Source organism: Mobula birostris, chromosome 10 (assembly GCF_030028105.1).
Source record: "Mobula birostris isolate sMobBir1 chromosome 10, sMobBir1.hap1, whole genome shotgun sequence".
Classification (NCBI taxonomy): Eukaryota; Metazoa; Chordata; class Chondrichthyes; order Myliobatiformes; family Myliobatidae; genus Mobula; species Mobula birostris.
Window position 1 is genome coordinate 80,648,846 of NC_092379.1, and position 18,966 is coordinate 80,667,811.

At 42.4% G+C, this 18,966-nt stretch overlaps 1 protein-coding gene across 5 annotated transcripts in view; it reads right to left on the minus strand.

Moving 5' to 3' along the window:
* diaph2 (diaphanous-related formin 2) overlaps positions 1-9,941 on the minus strand; it is a 631,396-nt gene extending 621,455 nt beyond the window's left edge. For 4 of the 5 annotated variants that reach the window (XM_072270521.1, XM_072270519.1, XM_072270520.1 and 1 more), the window contains exon 1: positions 9,526-9,941. In XM_072270521.1, coding sequence (XP_072126622.1) covers positions 9,526-9,636 — 111 coding nt within the window. In that variant the 5' untranslated portion in view covers positions 9,637-9,941. The remainder of the gene's footprint in view (positions 1-9,525) is intronic. The other variant, XM_072270518.1, reaches the window with a different exon arrangement.
* Positions 9,942-18,966: the final 9,025 nt, after the last annotated feature.

The following is an 18,966-nucleotide window of genomic DNA, read 5'->3' on the forward strand; positions in this document are numbered from 1 at the left end:
TTCTGAGCCCATGCTGGCTTTCTGCTAACATGTGGGCTCTTATCAGTTGCTTTTCCATCTCATTCTTTATTAACGTTTCCATTACCTTACCTATGACACATGTTTATACTGGGACAACATTAGCCCACTTCCAGTCCTTAGGGATTTCACCAGTCTTCACAGACCTTTAAACAAATACCTGTTAGATATTTGACAATATTAATCTGACAATAAACTGGACCACTGACAATAAACTGGACTGGTCAAAGAACATAGAGGTTGTCTACAAGAAGGGTCAGGGCCGTCTCTATTTCCTGAGGAGACTGAGGTCCTTTTAACATCTGCCGGACGATGCTGAGGATGTTCTACGAGTCTGCGGTGGCCAGTGCCATCATGTTTGCTGTTGTGCTCATGTTTGCAGCAGGCTGAGGGTAGCAGACACCAACAGAATCAACAAACTCATCCGTAAGGCCAGTGATGTTGTGGGGATGGAACTGGACTCTCTGACGGTGGTGTCTGAAAAGAGGATGCTGTCTAAGTTGCATGCCATCTTGGTCAATGTTTCCCATCCACTACATAATGTACTGGGTGGGCACAGGAGTACATTCAGCCAGAGACTCATTCCACCAAGATGCAGCACAGAGCGTCATAGGAAGTCATTCCTGCCTGTGGCCATCAAACTCTACAACTCCTCCCTTGGAGGGTCAGACACCCTCAGCCAATAGGCTGGTCCTGGACTTATTTCATAATTTACTGGCATAAGTTACATATTACTACTTAACTATTTATGGTTCTATTACTATTTATTATTTATGATGCAACTGCAACAAAAACCAATTTCCCCCAGGATCAATAAAGTATGACTATGACTATGTATACAATCACAGAACTCTAAATACCCTTGGATATATGTGGTCTGGCCCTGGAGATTTATTGACGTTCAGCCTTTTCAACTGAAACAGGACCTCACTTTCTAAAATTCCCAAGTCACTTAAAAAAAACCTCATTTTTCTCATACTGGCATATTGCTAACATCTTCACAGGTGAATACTTTTAGCAAAATGTCAGTTAAGAGTATCCACTAAGACCGCCTTTGCATTATTTATCACTCCACCATTATTCCTAATACACTTAATTTCCTTGTTGACTTTTCTTTTACTCCTGAAGTATTGAAAAAGTCTCATGGGGTCAATCTCAGCATTATCAGCAATATCCTTCTCAACCTGCCTTTTGGCAAACCGCATTTCTTTCCCGACTATTCCTCTCATTTGTATATGCCCTACAGTTAACATCATTACTATTTTTTTCTGTATCCTTATATAGCTACACGGAATCCAGGCGTGAACTCCGGAAAGCCATTAAGGGTGCCAAGAAGAAATATCGAACCAAGTTGGATGCCCAGGCTAATCAGAGGGATGCCAGTAGGCTATGGCAGGGTCCAAACGAGATCACTGGGTGCAAAGAAAAGGCTGGGAATATCAATAACTATGGCGCTTCTCTTCCTGATGAACTTAACGTATTCTACGCAAGATTCGAACAGAAGAGGAGCGTTCCGCTCCCTCCGGATGAACCGGACTTGGTGGCATCGAGATTCATCGTCACCGAGGAAAACGTTAGAAGGGCCTTCCTGAAGATAAATCCAAGGAAGGCGACGGGCCCAGATGGCGTCCCGGGACGGGTTCTTCGGGCCTGTGCAAGCAAGCTAGCTGGAGTGTTTGCTGACATCTTCAACTGCTCCTTGCTTCAGTCTAAGATCTCCTCATGTTTTAAGAAGGCAAGGATAATCCCAGTGCTGAAGAAAAGCAAGGTGGCATGCCTGAATGACTATCGACCTGTGGCTCTGACATCAATTGCTATGAAGTGCTTTGAACGATTGGTTATGGCACACATCAACCACAGCCTTCCGGTCAACCTCGATGCTTCGTAATTCACCTATCGGAGCAACAGGTCAACAGCAGATGCCATCTCTCTGGCCCTACATTCCTCCTTAGAACACCTGGAGAATAAAGACGCATATGTAAGGCTCCTTTTCATTGACTACAGCTCTGCCTTGAATACCATCATGAGTACCGGTGCCCCACAAGGCTGTGTACTCAGCCCCTGCTGTACTTACTGTACACCCATGATTGTGTAGCCAAGTTTCCATCAAACTCAATATATACAAAGTTGTAAGTTTGTTGATGACACCACAATTGTAGGCCATATCTCGGGGAATGATGAGTTTGAGGACAGAGAGAAAATTAAGAACCCGATGACATGGTGCGAAGACAATAACCTCAACGTCAGCAAGACGAAGGAATTGGTTGTTGACTTCAGGAGTAGCAGCGGACCGCACGACCCCATTTAAATCGGTGGTGCGCAAGTGGAACAGGTCAAAAGCTTTAAGTTCCTCGGGGTCAATATCACAAATGACCTGACTTGGTCCAACTAAGCAGAGTCCACTGCCAAGAAGGCCCACTAGTGCCTTTACTTCCTGAGGAAGCTAAAGAAATTTGGCCTGTCCCCTAAAACCCTCACTAATTTTTATAGATGCACCATAGAAAGCATTCTTCTAGGGTGCATCACAACCTGGTATGGAAGTTGTCCTGTCCAAGACCGGAAGAAGCTGCAGAAGATCGTGAACACAGCCCAGCACATCACACAATCCAATCTTCCATCCTTGGACTCACTTTACACCACACGCTGTCCGAGCAGTGCTGCCAGGATAATCATGGACACGACTCACCCAGCCAACACACTTTTCATCCCTCTTCCCTCTGGGAGAAGGCTCAGGAGCTTGAAGACTCATACGGCCAGATTTGGGAATGCTTCTTTCCAACTGGGATAAGACTGCTGAATGGATCCTGACCCGGATCTGGGCCGTACCTTCCAAATATCCGGACCTGCCTCTCGGTGTTTTTGCACTACCTTACTTTCCCTTTTCTATTTTCTATTTATGATTAATAATTTAAATTTTTAATATTTACTATCGATTTGTACTCCACCGAGCACGAAGTGCAGAATCAAATATCACTGTGATGATTGTACGCTCTAGTATCAATTGTTTGGCGACAATAAAGTATATAAAGTAATAAAGTATACAGCTGTCTTTTCTTCATTAATTTTATTTGTACATCTTTATTCGTCCATAATCTATTGTTCTTATTTGCTTCTCCCGAACTTGGGGATGAAATTTGCTCCACTGCGTGTACTACCTCTATAACAGCTTAATTAACAAGCTGATTCTTTTAAGAAATCAACCACTGCAAAATTTTATTATGAAATCTACACTAAAACCATGTTATAACAATGACTCAAATTGAAAGCACAGGTCCTCAACTTTAATCCAAGTTACAAATTAACACGAGATATTTTTTCCCCTTAAAAGGTAGAATCACAACCTGATCCATTTTCCCCAAGATCAGCTGATCACACCACCTGCTGCCTCACTTCTACTTTTTGTCTGAGTTTGAGCTAATCTGCACTGAAGAAGTCTCACTAAATGAGAACCTTTTAAATGAATATTGCAATATCCTATTTATTATTCATTAGAAAGATAATGCTGTCAACAATACTTATCAATGCAGTAATAAAAATGGCACAATGATCCATTTTAGAGCTGATTTAATTAGTATGCATTCCCAGAAATGCATTCCAAGTGAATTATCATTGTACTGAATGCACTAGACAATTCAGACATCATCATTACTGAGAGGACAAGTAACTCACTGAAAGGCTACAGTAGTAGCGATGGAATGCAGAACTCATCTGGTTGATAAGAAAGTCAGAATTTTTGCCAATTACAACTAAAATATTGTTAACTAGAGCATTTCACCTTTTTTTAAATATTTGAATGGAACCATGTAGAGCAAGTTTTTAAAACTTGAATTTGAGTAATCTTGATATAACGCACATATTGGGGCAACTTTAGAGGTGCAAAAAGTAAAACATACTACAAGCTGTAAATTGAGTGTGCACACACAACACCCACTAACAGTACAAATATCCCTGTTTATCACCATTCTCATAGCCATATCCCCTAGCCACAACATGCAGATCAGAACCCACTGGATGGTCAAACAGTTTTCTGAAACTACTGTTCCCTTTTCAGTACTGCTACTGTCAGGGGGACATTCACAAAGATCCGTTACATTCTGCCAAGAGCATTAATTCCATGAAATGTACACTGAATCTCCACAGGAGATGATTGCACCTGCAGCTAACCTGCAGTACAATTCTACAAATATTGATTCTCACTACGATATTACACAGCACACCAAAATAAGTGGAACACGACCCACTGTATTTTTTTTCCATGATCTGTGATCCATTGAAGCTGGTGAGATCACATCCGGAAAATTATGTGCACTTTTGATCATTATAATGCAGGAAGGAAGTGATTAAGTTGTGAGAGGCAAGAAAAGAAATGCGACAGTCATGGATCAGATATTTATATCATGATGGGTGAGGTGCCAGAAGGCTGGAGGGGAGCAAATGTTGTGCCTTTATCTAAGGGCAGCAAAGAAAAATCTGGAAACTACAGTCCATCTGGAAAAACAGGTTTAGGGGGTAGTCAGTAAGGAGTTGTGCATGAAAGATCATGTCTTACAAATCTGATTTGAGTTTTTTGATGCTCTAACCAAGAAAGATGCTGATAGCAAAGTAGACATAATATATGGACCTCAGTAAGATCTTTGATAAGGTTCCACGTAGTAGGCTGTTCTGGAATGTTAGACTGCTAACAGGGAGAGCTGGCTCACTGGGTACACAATTAACTTCACGGTAAAAAGCAGAGGGTAAAAGGTGGAAGTTCAAAGCAGATTTATTATCAAAGTACATATATGTCATTTTCAATTCATTTTCTTGCAGGCATACTCAATAAATCCATCGAATAATAACCATAACAGAATCAATGAAAGACCACACCAACTTGGGCATTCAACCCATCTGCAAAAGACAAACTGTGTAAATAAAAATAGAAAGAAAAATAATAAATAAGCAGTAAATATCAAGAACATGAGATGAAGAATACGTGAAAGTGAGTCCATCGATTGTAGAAACATTTCAATGATGGGACAAGTGAAGGCGAGTGAAGTTATCCCTTTTGATTTAAGAGCCTGATGGCTGAGGTGTAGTAACTGTTCCTGAGCCTGGTGGTGTGACTCCTGAGGTTCCTGGACCATTTTCATCATGGCAGCAGCGAGAAGAGAGCATGTCCTGATCTTTGCTGTCCAGAAATTCCAAGGTTGAGTGAAGAGCAATGATGGCGTGCGCTGTGGACCTGTTGCTCCAGTAGTCAAATTAGTGTGGATCTAGGTTGCTTCTCAGGCAGGAGTGGATATGTTTCTTCACCAACTGCTCAAAACACTTTAGCACTGTGGATGCAAATGCTACTGGATAATAGTCATTGAGGCAGGTCACCACATTCTTCTTAGGCACCAGTAGAATTGAAGCAGGTAGGTACTCAGACTGAAGTAAGAGGTTAAAGATCTCAGTGAACACTCCAGCCAGTTGATCAGCACAGGTCTTTAGTACTTAGACAAGTACTCCATCTGGGCCTGACGCTATTCGTCGACCGATCCTCCTGAAGGCTACTAGCACATCTGCTTCACAGACTGAAATCATGGAAACAACAGGGGCTGTGGGAGCTTGTGACGGATCCTCCATATTTTGACAGCCAAGATGAGCATAGAAGGCACTGAGTTCACCTGGAAGTAAAAGCCCTGCTGTCACATGCTTGATTTAACTTTATATGTCGTTTATCAGACTGGAGACCCATGACTAATGGTGTGTATACGGCACTGGGCGGACCTTGTGAAACTTTGGCTAGCAGTTCTCCTTAGACTTGAACTTAGATGCCGGACTCTTTGGTCTAGACCCAAAGCATCAGCTTGGAAAACCGCTAGAGAATTCAATGTGGGGTTCCCCCCAATACAGTTGATGCAGGACAGCACTTATTAATCCAATGAATCAAGCTGTTGGCCTCCCCGACCACATGCAAAGGAAAGTGAAACAGGTTCACCCCCACCCACACCCCTCCCCAACACCAGTGAACCACTTCTGCCATAAAGACACCACACACTTCCACACTATCTCCAGTGTAGCTGCGGAATACTGAATAGCCCAAGTTTTACGGGCCGGCTGTCCACTGTGAGCATAACCTAGCAAGGAGGCTGGTTTCAGTGGACCCTGCCATGGATTTGGAAAATACTGCACACTTCTTTGCTCTGTCATCTCCTTGCGTGCGGTTGACAGTTGAATTCTGATGTTTTCTCATGGCATGTTGCTTAAGCAAAGCACAGCTTTTCGAGGTACCCTACCTTCTGACAGAACCAGCAGACTACTTTTCGACGCATATAATTGGACCATTAGGCACGACTTTCCCCACAGCAAGGGCATCTCTGTGGAGGCTTATGTAATCTCTGTGGAGACTGCAGGCTGAGAGTTGGTATCCACTGGCAAACAGTGACATTTCTGAGAGGCAGCTGAATCTGCATTGGCCTCTTTTGACTGCCTTGGTGGCGACCTGTGGAACATGATTGTCCAAGAACAAATTGTGCTTTTCAGACGCAAGGCTGTCCTATGTCCAGTCATCTTGGACTTCAACAACCAACACTTGGGGAAGTATTGTTTTTTCAAATTTGCTTGGGGGAATATCTTTGTACTTCCATTCCTGCACCGTTAGGATCTGTTTTATGATAAAATCATCTACATTCTCGTCGGGGGTCTGCCGCTGAATCCTGCTGTAAAGACATTTTCCTGCGCTTCACTCAAACATTGTCCAAAGCCACAAACATGTCTGTCAGTTCAGATTTGTTCTGCAGGTACACAGCATCAAAGTATTTCTGTCCAAGTCCTCCCAAGTGCTCTAGTTTCAGTGCTTCCTCCAGCTTTGTTGCTGGTGTTAAAACTGGTAGGAGTCCTATATAGTCCGGGAAGGCTTTCTTCCATCACAGCCAGGCTCCCGCGGTTGGTTTTGCCATAGCTGTGGTCCAAAATGGACTGGATACTTGGAGTACAGCAGTCATTCTTGTATTGATGCTCATCACCAAAATGCACAGAACAAGAACTACAACATGGTTGGCATGGTCCAATTGAGCTGAAGGGATTGTTTCCATGCTGCATGTTCATGGATCTCAGACACCATTGAGGACTGCCGAATAATTGGACTGAAAATGGCAGGTACTTATTCTGTAGTGATCTACCATTGTAAACCACTAATTCTCATGATAGCTGGGAAGATTATACACAAACTGAGGCAATGGGTGTGGAAGTTCATCTGAAGTAGCAAATCCCATGATGTAGCCCTTACACTTCAAAAGAACAAAGTACAGTGGCAACAAAGGTGGATCAACCAATTAGATATAGGTAGGACAGGACATAAAATTTAGCAAATATTCTATTGAAAGCAAATCAAGTATGAACGACAATGAACAGGCTTTCTGACCCATCTAATCCATGCTAGTCCTTATGTCTCACATAAGTCTTTCATCTTTCCTCATCTATAATCAGTAACAGTTCAGTAGATTACACCTTCTCGCCACTCTGATTAATGACATTTCTTTTTTGGATTTCTCTTACAGCAATGCTCTTCCCCACAAGTAGAAACATTCTCTCTGTAACTATTACATAAAAACCATTCATAATTTTAAATAGGATAAAATCTGCAGATGCTGAAAATCAAAGCAATATGCACAAAATGCTGGAGGAACTCAGCAGGCCAGGCAGTATCTATGGAAAAAGAGAAAAGAACCAAGAACCTTCATCAAGACAAAAATTTCAAAGGTTTTATTAGATCACTGAGCAGTATTCTATTATAACGGTGGCACCAGTTGGTTGGATCAGTCAGGTTTGTTGACAGCGCACTCACTGATATACAAATATGTTATATAATTATCCACCACCCACCAACTTTTCTTTTGGATTTAAGTCCCAGTTTATACACCTTCCCTGCTTCTTTTCTGATATCATCCCTGTAAATCTTCTCAGCACTCACCAGCAAATCCTTATTTAAATACCATACTTCATGCAGACCTCAAATTGTGGAATAACAGCAGTAAACAGAGGCTTAGCAGAATCAACCAACTTTACTATCCTATCCCTCTAGTAATAATCCCTTGTGTTTTTTAAATGGCCACATTAAAACAGCACTTTTCAATAAATCACGAAACCCTAACTAGATTCTTAACTTGCTATTGATCATCCAACTTCCCTTATCTCAAAAAAATCAATAAATTAACTGTTTTCAGAGTAACAGAGGAAAATTTGCTTCAACTTCCAAACATTGTATCCAAAAAATGAGTGCGTGGAGGCTATTTAATCCATAAATTATTTTCACAATTTGCATACAAGTGCAGTCAAAACCTTCATCTGCGGGAAAAGAATGTCAACATTTCAGGTCTGAGACCCTTTGTCCGAATTGAAAGCTAGACTACACCAGCTTAGAAAACTGAAGGTGATGGTAGGATGGGATATCCAAGTCTTCCGTTCTATACTTTGCAAGCTTGGGCAGTGGGATATGTCTGAGAGTAAAAGTGGGATGAGCATGGGGATAAGCGGTAACCAGACTGATATACTCAATGAGAACATGGGAGTTGCAAAATACAGAGCAGGAAGAGTTTGGGGAGGTACCCCCCCCCCCCAACACACACACACACCCCCACCCCTGTAGTGTTGCAAACTTATTTTGTCTCCTTTTGGGTTATGATGAAGGATCTCCAACCTGAAACGTAGCCAGTTTCTCTTTCCAAATGCAGCTTCACCAGCATTGTTTTCTTTCAGATTTTATCTAGATTGTTTTTTCCCCCTCACTGGTGATCAAAAAGTTTGACCGATCCAATCATCTCCACTCTGGCTGGAGGCAGCTTACAAAAAGAAACACCAAGATTTGACAAGCCATAAAAGGAGATTTCAAAATGACCTACACATTTCATTAAATATATTCGTATTAGTACCCTGGTGGAGCAAAGAGGGTTGAAAAGGCAAAGCGACTAATATTGCAAGTTTAAGATGCAGGGCTTGGCAGCAGGATTATCTCAACTGTCAATGTTGGAACAATTAAATTTGGGTATGAACGAAACGACAATGTAGGAAAAACGATGGCATGTGCCCAGAAAAGAACACCAAAGGAAAAAACTGAAAATTGCTGCTACCCTCTTATTTATAAATATCAAGCTTAAAAAATACATACAAGTTACATAAGTTACACTCTATCAAGTCAAAGTGCAAGAAGAAGAGGAAGATTGGGATGTGCAATTGAGAAGTACAATTTGTTCCTCATTGGACATCGTGAGTATTAGGAAACACCATGTGCAACTGTTTGCCAAGCCAGTGTTAAGTACAGCTACGCCTTTCATTGCAGTCATTAATTAAAAACGGAAGGTTTGGAAGCGCTTGAAGAGCAACAGATGTCACTGGCGTACTTGAGATACGTCAAAAAGGCCGTGGAGCTGCACATCGTGCTAATCTGATTTTACTGGAACCAGGTTGTTATTTAATCCTAACACCAATAACGTAACCAGGGGATGAAAAATAACCTAAACCACACGGACCGTTCGCAGCACTCACCAGTTTGGTTTTGTTTCTCGGGTCATCTTCAGGAGGTTTCTTCTTTGAGGATGGCCTGTCCCGGCTGCGGGGCGGCGAGTCGCTTCCTGCCGGCGGCTGTTGACCGTCCATATTGAGCGCTGGTGCCGAGTGTGCTATCCCAGGCAGGGTCTGCGCGTCCGGGACGCTCTACCTACGGGTGTCCGTAATGGGTGACAGCGACCCGGCCCACCATTTCACTCCCTCACCCAAACGTTACTTCACCACTCCACTTTTCCCTTATCTTACTAGGGGGAAGCAACACACACAATGGTTCAAAATACAGCAGCTGTCGAGCCTGAAGTTCACTGCTCCCAGCCTGTAACCCGGGCCACAGACCCCACCTCCGTCCGGTGTCACTACTTCCGAGCTCAACCCACACCCGCCGACATCAGCGCAAGCGCGCACTGCAAGAGCAGGCCACGCCTAACGCGTTGGCGTGCTGAGGTCAAACCCACCCGACATGACCTTCTTCCGATTGGTTCAGAGAGACGTCGATCAATGCTCATCCTATCCATTGGCACATTACTATTTGGGGGCTGGCGTCATTGGGAAGAATGACATGTGGCTGTCTGCTGAATCGCTGGGCGGCGGAGAGCATCGCGTCTCACTGGGAAGTGTTGTTCTCATGTTAGTGGTATAAACTGTCCCAAGCATTCGGAAGAATTTATTCTGGTAGTGAATTTCTCAGGGTCCTTCAAAACATTTGGTGGAAACGATCCAACCTCATGAGGTAAACAACAGGAATTCTGCAGATGCTGGAAATTCAAGCAACACACATCAAAGTTGCTGACGAAGGGTCTCGGCCTGAAACGTCGACTGTACCTCTTCCTAGAGATGCTGCGTTCACCAGCAACTTTGATGTGTGTTGCGTAACCTCATGAGGTAATGTTCACAGGGAAATTGAGCATGTGTTTGAAATCTAGAAATTTGCCATACTAGGTACTTTCCAACAGTACTCACACTGATGTTTCAGATTTTCATTGATGCATATAGGATTGGAAGTGGATACACTAAATATGCAGTCTGTGTGGTCTTGTGTACAGGATTCAGTTCAAGTAGGCAAGAGTTCCCAAATCCTGTCTGAATTCCCATTAATAACTGGATACTCCAGGTCAAATGTAGAGAGTTTCCAAGCAATGCCATGGGAAAGTAAGGATTGTTTAACAAGTTTTTTTCAATACCAGTAGAAACATGATAAACTAAGTGGCATTCTGCTTTGCTATATTCTTTTATTCTATAGTGAGCATCTGTATATATGTACATAACTTGTTTTTCTTATGTCTGCATGCACAAAATTTACAAAAAGTTGGTCAACTTATCCCATATTTTTGGATGAATCACTTGTTAAGAACAAGCTGCAATTTTTTCCGTCTGGATTTTGAATCAGCAAATATTCAAAAGTTGGAAGCTTTGAGTAACTTGGACTCAGAGTGGCTAAAAGATATTTTGTATTCCAACCCAAATAAGAGCTTAAGAAATGGGAAAAATAGATGATAAAAACATGGTTCACCATTTTTAAAGACTGTGGTTATTTTGGGCGCCACGGTTAGCATGATGCAACTTGGGGCGTTCCGAAGTTCAGAGTTCAATTCCCATGCCATCTGTAAGGAATTTGTACATTCTCCCTGTGAATGTGTAGGTTTCCTCCAGGTGCTCCTCCACTCCAAGTCCAAAGACACACCAGCTAGTAGGTTAATAGGGCATTGTAAATTGTCCTGTGATGTTTGGCCTTCGTCGGTCGTGGTCAACCATGGGTACTGCGCCTCTGGTAGTCACTGGTTTGTCGAGCAGCGTCGACTGTGGCTATTGAGGCCGATCCTGGAACGGCAGGCTCTGCCACAGTTGCTGCATGTGTAGGGTGTTGTGGAATTGTCCACTGTCCGCTGTGCTCTCCGTTTAGCTCTCCGCTCCTCAAACTGACTCAGGATCACTCTTTCACCTCGCTCTAGGTGTTGCTGAAGAGTACCTCGCCATTTGTTGTGGTCATCTGCTGTATCCTCCCAGCACTCTGTGTTGATTTTTAAGGCTTTCATGTCATGCTTGCAGAGGTCCTTGAAGCGAAGCTGGGGTCTACCAACGTTCTTCTTGCCTGTTGCTAGTTCTCCATAGAGGATGGCCTTTGGCAGTCTACCATCCTTCATACGACAGACATGGCCCAGCCAGCGCAGTCTGCGTTGTCTTAAGAGCGTAAACGTTGTGAGAAGTCCAGTGTGGGAGAGGACCTCAGAGTTTGGGACTTTGTCTCTCCAGGTGATGTCGAGGATGCGGCAAAGGCTGTGCAGGTGAAAACTATTGAGTTTCCTCTCCTGCTTGAAGTAGATGGTCCAAGTTTCACTACCATACAGTAGGGTGTTGATGACGCATGCATTATACACAGCAGTCTTGGTCTTTGTGGCGAGTTTCGGATTCTCCCAGCCCTGCGAGGAGAGTCGAGCAAGGATTGATGCTGCTTTGCCGATACACCTATTGATTTCAGCATCGAGAGAAAGAGTGGCGCTAATGGCCGAACCAAAGTATGTGAACTCGTGGACCATTTCTAGATTGTAATTGTCGATGGTAATGACTGGTGTCTCCACTATGTTCTGGGCAAGGACATTTGTTTTCTTTAGGCTGATGATAAGCCTGAAGTCCATGCATGCCACTGGCATTACCCATGGGCTTAAAATCACCACACATCCAGACAGACTCACTCTTGGTCCACGAGTTCACTTACTTCAGGTCGACCATTAGCGACAGATCCAGACCAGAAGCAGTTCATGAGAGTTTGTAGTTGCTGTTTGGTGTGCAAGGTTATAGCAGCGTCATCGGCAAAGAGCATGTCACGTATTAAGATCTTTCGCACCTTTGTTCTTGCTCTTAGGCGTACAGGGTTAAACAGCTGCCCATCAGACCTGATGTGCATGTAGATGCCTTCTGTCCTGTGATAAGGCTGATGTTAACTAGGTGGGTTGCTAGACTGTGTGCCTCATTGGGCTGGAAGGGTCTGTTCTGTGCTGTATCTCTAAAATCTCAAATAATTTCTTCTTCAGCACCTTCATCCCTGGATTCTGTTAGTTCCTGGATATCTACTAAATTCCAGTTTTGAAATAATACGAAATCTAAACTTCCATTCAGCTAAATAATTCAACGCATACATTCTCTGAGTCAGGAAGTGTCTCCTCATCTCAGTCCTGTACTCCCTGGTCATAGGTTCCCCAGTCAGGTGAAAAATTCTCCTTCCTTCTAACCTATGAAGCCCTTAAAGAATTATGTATATTTCATTAAAATCTGCTCACATTCTTCTCAATTCAAAAGACACACTTCATATCTACTCATTCTCCTTCATCCAAACAAACCCTGGAACCACTCCAGTGAATTTTCACTCACTGCTTCTATGACATCCCTCCAAGGTTAGCAGACAAAAGCTGTAGACAATACTTCAGCTGCTTTCTCACAAAGGCTCAACTTACAAGTGCAACAAGACTTCCTTCCTCTTGTAATGAAATCCTCTCTTAATTGATATTTACATATGATCTATTTCAATACTACACAGTCCCCTCCTTCAACTCTTTTTTGCTAGTACTTCGTCAACAACATATTTATAGACTTGTAAATTTCACTATGGTGTTGCCAATTTCTGTTGTGTATTTAATATTTCAATAATACATGAGTACATGTATCTTAGATACATATATACTGTATACAGGTTGGTTAAGCATTCTTGCTCATTTAAATAATTTATGGGTTATATGTGGACATCACTTAAAGTAAACATGAAGTTGGGCTCTTATTTTGGATTTCCATGTCTTTTTTGAATTAGTTTGATGTTTTGAAGTTACAAAACATAACAGTGGCACCAAGGTGTTTTTAAAATGAACCCAACATGGCTATCAACCTATTGAAGCACACTGAGGAACAGTAACTAAAAACACAGCACACCATACATTCTTCAGAACGGAAGACATGATTGAGTTTGAAAAAAGAGCAGAAAAAAGATTAATTCGTGGGTGCATAAACAGTGAGTACTAAGTGATAATAATCATTAAAAGAAGAGCAGAAATGGCTGGTGACATCAGAAAGATTGATGCATTTAATTACATAACAGATCACTGGATGTTACATATTGAGCAAAATAGCCAATGACAAACAAGTACCAATTTTGCTGAGTGCATTGCTTTTAAAGGCATACGGTTTGCTTCAAAGTTTAACTGCTCTAACTAAACCAGCAGAAATGAGCTGTGCTAATATTGTGAAAGTAATGCAGGAACATTTGGAGCCAAACCCATTGTTGATTGCAGAAAGCTTTAGGATTCATAAGCAGAATCAAAAGGAAGGGGAGTCCATTTCAACATACCTGGCTGAATTGGAAGAGATTATCTGAGCATTGTCACTTCAATGATGGACTTAATGATGCATTGAGAGATCATTTAGTTTACGGAATCTTACAAGAAGGCATTCAAAAATTGCTCCTAACTGAAGTGCAACTTACATTTAAAAAAACAATTGAAATCGATGTATCAATGGAAACAACAGACAGAGATGCAATTGAGTTGCAGTCAGGAATGAAAGTGAGTGTGCACAAAATTGCAATGTTTAAACAGAAACCGGCCAGGCTGAACAAATTGTGTTACCATTGTGGCAGGATCTCATACACCAGACCAATGCAGATGTAAAAAGGAAACTTGCAGAATAAACAACAAAGTAGGACAATACAAAGAGCACATCAGGCAGACAAAAATAAGTGGATTGTACAAGAAGGAGATGATAAAAAGTCATGTTGCATTTTCAAAAAGACCACTAATCTGCATGCTGTTGTGAAAATCCTGATAATGACGAGTGACACAGGCCATGTACTCTTGAGATGCACAATACAAAAATTAATGATAGACAAGCAATATGGCTTATGCCAGAATAGAATGGCAAATTAATTAAAATAACATTGGACACTGGCTTAGCTGCTTCAGATATTCCACAAAATATGTTTGAACAGCATTTCAAAGATACAAAATTGAAGTCTGCAGATATCCAACTAAAAACTTATATTGGAGAAAAGGTAACTCCTATGGGAATGACATTCATAACAGTGAACTACAACAACCAACAATCCGCAGTGAGCTTTTATGTGGTAAAAACAGAAGGACCAGCATTGTGGGTGTGTGATTGGCTGAGATAATTACAACTTGAATAACATTTAAATGCCACACTACCTATAATGAAGCCAACTGAAAGCAAATTAAGAAAGGTACTGGATGACGCTACAGCAGTGTTCAAGGATAGCATTTGAAAACTCAAATATATCGAAGGTAAAATAGTGTTAAATGAAAATGTGGTTCCCAAGATTTACAAAGCTCGCCTGGTTCCTTATACCATCCATGATAAAGTAGCTATTGAGCTAGATCTCATGGAGGATGGAGGCTGAGTGGAGCCATGGTAATGCCAGCAGTTCCTGTATCCAAGAAGAGTGAGTCTGTCTGGATCTGTGGTGATCTCAAACTCATGGGTAATGCCAGTGGTCCTCGGATGCAAGGAGGGTGAGTCGGTCTGGATCTGTGGTGATTTTAAGCCTATGGGTAATGCCAGTGGTCCCCGTATACAAGAAGGGTGAGTCTGTCTGGATCTGTTGTGATTTTAAGATTACTTTCGATCCATTACAGTTGGCCCTCTTTATCCACGAGGGATTGGTTCCGGGATCCCCACCCCCACCCCGCGGGTACCAAAAAACGCGAATGCGCAAGTCCATTATATAAAATGGCGTAGTGTTTGCATATAACCTACGCACATCCTCCCATATACTTTAAATCATCTCTAGATTACTTATCATACATAATACAGTGTAAATGCTATGTAAACAGTTGTTATACTGTATTGTTTAGGGAATAATGACAAGAAAAAATGCTCAAGCGACGAGTGCTGGAGAGAGAACTTCCGGGTTTTCCTGATCCACAGTTGGTTGAATCTGCAGATAAGGAGGGCTGACTGTACTACAAGTCGATCAGTACCTTCTGTCCAGGATAGGGGATATCTTTGTATATCTTTCTAGTGGAAAACACTTCAGGAAAGTGGACTTAGCTGAGACCTACCTGGAAATGGAAGAAGAGCCAAAGTGTTTCTCACCATAAGCACCCACAAAGGGCTTTATCACTATAGTAGGCTTATTTTTGGAGAACCATCTGCATCTACACTCTGACAGAAAGGTATGAACCAGGTGCTGCAAAACTGCCCAGGCACTCAGTGCTACCTGGATGATACTGGGAAAGATGACAAGGAACATCTTCAAAACCTCAAGACAATATTATAAAGATTAGAAGATTATGGGTTCAGAGCACCATATGCTAAGTGTGAATTCTTTAAACCAAGCATTATTTACTATAGTCACGTTATTATCACACAAGAATTACACAGCTGAGCTGGGAGAATTCAATCTGTGGTAGATGCTCTAAGGCCAAAGGACATTTCACAGTTGCAATCCTTTTTAGGATTTGTCAACTACTATAACAGGTTCCTGGCAAACCTGGCTAATGTGTTTCACCCCTTGAACTCATTACTGCAGATCGGGAAGAAATGGCAATGGACAAAGCAGTGCTTTCAGAAGGGTAAAGGAAATGATGATGTTATTCATTGTAACCTCTTAGCTGCAGCTCCTAAGGGACCATGTCAGGGAACTGGAGCTGCAGCTCGATGACCTTTGTCTGGTCAGGGAGAGTGAGGAGTTGATAGAGAGGAGTTACAGGCAGGTGGTCACACCAGGTTCATGAGAGGCAGACAAGTGGGTCACGGTAAGGAGGGGGAAGGGGAGGTTTCAGGTACTAGAGAGTACCCCAGTGGCTGTGCCCCTTGACAATAAGTACTCCTTTTTGAGTACTGTTGGGGGGGGCGGGACAGCTTACCTGGGGGAAGCAACAGTGGCCGTGCCTCCGGCCCAGAGTCTGGCCCTGTTGCTCAGAAGGGTAGGGAAAGGAAGAGGAGGGCAGTAGTAACAGGGGACTCGATAGTTAGGGGGTCAGATAGGCGATTTTGTGGACGCAGTCAGGAGACCCGGATGGTAGTTTGCCTCCCTGGTGCCAGGGTCTGGGATGTTTCTGATGGCGTCCAAGATATCCTGAAGTGGGAGGGTGAGGAGCCAGAGGTCATGATACATATAGGTACCAATAACATAGGTAGGAAAAGGGAAGAGGTCCTGAAAGGAGAATATAGGGAGTTGAGAAGAATGACAGCAAAGATAGTAATCTCGGGATTACTGCCTGTGCCACGCGACAGTGAGAGTAAGAATGGAATGAGGTGGAAGATAAATGTGTGGCTGAGGGATTGGAGCAGGGGGTAGGGATTCAATTTTTTGGATCATTGGGACCTCTTTTGCGGCAGGTGTGCCCTGTACAAAAAGAATGGGTTGCACGAATCCTAGGGGTCCAATATCCTGCTGGAGAGATTTGCGAAGGTTACTGGGGAGACTTTAAACTAGAATGGTTGGGTGGTGGGAATCAAATTGAAGAGACTAGGAGAGAGGTGGTTAGTTCGCAAATAGAGAAAGCTAGTAGACAGGGTGTGAGGGAGGGTAGGCAGGGGACAGAGAACGGGAGCAGTCAGACCAAAGATGTAGGGGAGAAGGAAGAAAACGATAACAAAGTTGTCTGCACCATTAGGGATAAACAGAGAGTAAGAGGTGGAGAGTTTCTTAAATGCATCTATTTTAATGCTTAGGAGCATTGTAAGAAAGGTGGATGAGCCTAGAGCATGGATTGATACCTGGAAATATGATGTTGTAGCTATTAGTGAGACATGGTTGCAGGAGGGGTGTGATTGGCAACTAAATATTCCTGGATTTCGTTGCTTCTGGTATGATAGAATCGGAGAGGCAAGAGGGGGAGGTGTTGCATTGCTTGTCAGAGAAAATATTACAGCGGTCCTTTGGCAGGATAGATTAGAGGACTCGTCAAGGGAGGCTTTTTGGGTGGAATTGAGGAATGAGAAAGGTGTAGTAACGCTTATAGGGGTGTATTATAGACCACCTAATGGGGAGCCAGGATTGGAGGAGCAAATTCGTAAGGAGATAGCAGATATTTGTAGTAAGCACAAGGTTGTGATTGTGGGAGATTTTAATTTTCCACACATAGACTGGAAAACCCATTCTGTAAAAGGGCTGGATGGCTTGGAGTTTGTAAAATGTGTGCAAGATAGTTTTTTGCAGCAATATATAGATGTACCAAATAGAGAAGGGGCAGTGTTGGATCTCTTGTTAGGGAATGAGATAGGTCAGGTGACAGAGGTATGCGTTGGGGAGCACTTCAGGTCCAGTGATCCAATGCCATTAGTTTCAATATAATTATGGAGAAGGATAGGACTGGTCCCAGGGTTGAGATTTTTGATTGGATAAAGGCTAACTTTGAGGAGATGTGAAAGGATTTAGAAGGAGTGGATTGGGACAATTTGTTTTATGGGAAGGATGTAATAGAGAAATGGAGGTCATTTAAAGGTGAAATTTTGAAGGTACAGAATCTTTATGTTCCTGTTAGGTTGAAAGGAAAGGTTAAAAGTTTGAGAGAACCATGGTTTTCAAGGGATATTGGAAACTTGGTTCGGAAAAAGAGAGAGATCTACAATAAATATAGGCAGTTTGGAGTAAATGAAGTGCTCGAGGAATATAAAGAATGTAAAAAGAATCTTAAGAAAGAAATTAGAAAAGCTAAAAGAAGATATGAGGTTGCTTTGGCAAATAAGGTGAAAATAAATCCAAAGGGTTTCTACAGTTATATTAATGGCAAAAGGATAGTGAGGGATAAAATTGGTCCCTTAGTGAATCAGAGTGGATAGCTATGTGTGGAGCCAAAAGAGATGGGGGAGATTTTGAACAATTTCTTTTCTTCGGTATTCACTAAGGGAAAGGATATTGAATTGTGTAAGGTAAGGGAAACAAGTAGGGTAGTTATGGAAACTATGATGATTAAAGAAGAGGAAGTACTGGCGCTTTTAAGGAATATAAAAGTGGATAAGTCTCCGGGTCCTGACAGGATATTCCCTAGGACCTTGAGGGAAGTTAGTGTGGAAATAGCAGGGGTTCTGACAGAAATATTTCAAATGTCATTAGAAACAGGGATGGTGCTGGAGGATTGGCGTATTGCTCATGTTGTTCCATTGTTTAAAAAGGGTTCTAAGAATAAACCTAGCAATTATCGGCCTATGAGTTTGACGTCAGTGGTGGCTAAATTGATGGAAAGTAATCCTAGAGATGGTATATATAATTATCTGGATAGACAGGGTCTGATTAGGAACAGTCAACATGGATTTGTGCGTGGAAGGTCATGTTTGACAAATTTTTTTGAATTTTTTGAAGAGGTTACTGGAAAGCTGACGAGGGTAACGCGGTGGATGTTGTCTATATGGACTTCAGTAAGGCCTTTGACAAGGTTCCACATGGAAGGTTAGTTAGGAACGTTCAATCGTTAG